Below are 1,908 nucleotides of genomic sequence, written 5' to 3' on the forward strand. Positions count from 1 at the left end.
AGCGGAGACTCTGGCTTCAGTCGGATCCCGTAATAATGATATTTGGAGTTTCCCCTGCAAGTACCAGCGTTGAAATCACTCAGTGGCAGCTTGTCAACAGAAGGGACATGGTAACCCTGCGATTTACTCTTAGGCTTGTTTCGACAACCCACCCTGCTCCTTGCAGCACGTGCCGGATTGCTGCCAAGCACTACATGACGGGCTGAATTAATGAACTCAGGGATGCCATCATCCCCTACAAAATTTAAAACCACATGTCACAAAGTTCAGTGACATCCCCGTTTCAAACCCAGCAAGGTTTGTTCCAAGTATCCCATGGTGACTGGAGGAGAAGAGACAAGTGTTGCAACACAAAGGCTTATTAAACAGAAAGACCTCAGGGGACACTTTGCTGTTTGATTAGGGTTTAAGGATTTGGGTTTTTCCATAAAAACAAACTTCCATCTTTATCTAGACTTGGATAAAACCAGCTTGAAGTGAGTAGTCGACTGTAAGAAAAATGTCTTTCTGTTGCCAGCTCTTTTACAGCAACGGCAACTGGCTTTGATGTGGCTTTGTTGCTGGAGTGGCTCATTTTTGTGAAAACTGAAAGCTTTTTGCAAGCAAAAGACGCCGTAAATCTTTTTCCCTTTGCTGGTCAGGAAAGCTGCTGTGACGCTCCTTAGGAGAATGACTTTCCATCACGGCAGACCAAAGCACCAGTTAAAAGTTTTTCCACCAAACGGGAATTTTTCAATCCCCCGAGCGTGCGTTTTTGGAGGCGAGAAGGACAACTGCGCAGCCATGGGTATGACGACGACACGGCCAGCCTGGCTTTAGCCAACCTGTCGCCAACGACACCGAGCTGAGGCCTCGGGGGGTGACAAGCCTGGGGAGCCGCAGCAAGGTCCCCAGAGCATTGGGGATGCTTAAAATTCACCTGCTGCGTCACTATGACGGGCTCTGGAGGCCCCTGAAATCCAACGGTGCTTCCTACTGGGAAATGACATAGAGAAATTTAAGAGAGGGATATTTGAATTAACCCTTTCTTCCTCCTTGGGGGATTTTTCCCTTGCCGAGGGGACGCCCGAATCGCTCAGTCTCTGTCGCTGTGCCGGAGGGTTTTGCACACACCGAATGCTCAGGTATGAAATACGCTTCAGCTGTGCCTTAAGTGGTTTGAAGTGCCTGCAAACTCAGCAACAGCTGCATTTATAAGTTAAATGAATGAATAAAAAAATTAAAGTGGACAGCTATTTCCATATTTATGGAGCTTTACTCTATCTCTCCCAGCCTGCACATTTGCAATTTTAAGGGTTGGGGGGTTTTTTGACTTGTTTTTTCTTTAATCCTTGGATTACAGAACTTCTCTCCTCTAAAGAAATTACCTCAGAGCTCTTGCACTTGAACAAATCTACAGAAACTTGAACTCTCCTCTGCTCTCCCTATGACAGTTGCCTCCACATTCCAGCTGTGGAATGCCCTGGACACATCTGGTTTTGTTCTAGTTTAGAAGCCCAAATATCCAAGCTTGAATTTTATTATAAAATCTTACACAATCAGAGCAATCACTTTTTTTGGTTAGAAGTTGGGATAAAATGCAACTTCAGCTGTGCAGATACTTTGGATACTCTCTTGAAGGACACACAGGTAATTGCTGCAAGGACGCTTTCTTACGTTAAGCTTTTGTTGTAAGATCATATAGATCTCGATGTTTTAAAAGAAAAACATTCTGACACAAGACTCAGCCTGCTGCTTTGGGAATTTAAGAAAAAAAAACATTTACATCTGTACAGCTTGTCTGCATTTTTATTGGACCCAAAGGGAGAAACTGTTTCACTGCATCCAAGTCTGGGGCTCTGCAGCCGACGGTGGCAATCGTGAAGATGAGTCGCTTCATCTTTTTGAGACAGTAATGGAATGAGAAGC

The 1,908-nt window shown here is 44.9% G+C and overlaps 1 protein-coding gene across 1 annotated transcript in view; it reads right to left on the reverse strand.

Annotated features, from left to right (window-relative positions):
• Positions 1-89, reverse strand: part of LOC104270154 (DNA-binding protein RFX2-like) — a gene marked incomplete at both ends in the record, with an annotated part of 6,892 nt that extends 6,803 nt beyond the window's left edge. The window contains one exon of the mRNA XM_009864422.1: positions 10-89. Coding sequence (XP_009862724.1) covers positions 10-89 — 80 coding nt within the window. The remainder of the gene's footprint in view (positions 1-9) is intronic.
• Positions 90-1,908: the final 1,819 nt, after the last annotated feature.

This window comes from Apaloderma vittatum, unplaced genomic scaffold, assembly GCF_000703405.1.
Source record: "Apaloderma vittatum isolate BGI_N311 unplaced genomic scaffold, ASM70340v1 scaffold6932, whole genome shotgun sequence".
Lineage (NCBI taxonomy): Eukaryota > Metazoa > Chordata > Aves > Trogoniformes > Trogonidae > Apaloderma > Apaloderma vittatum.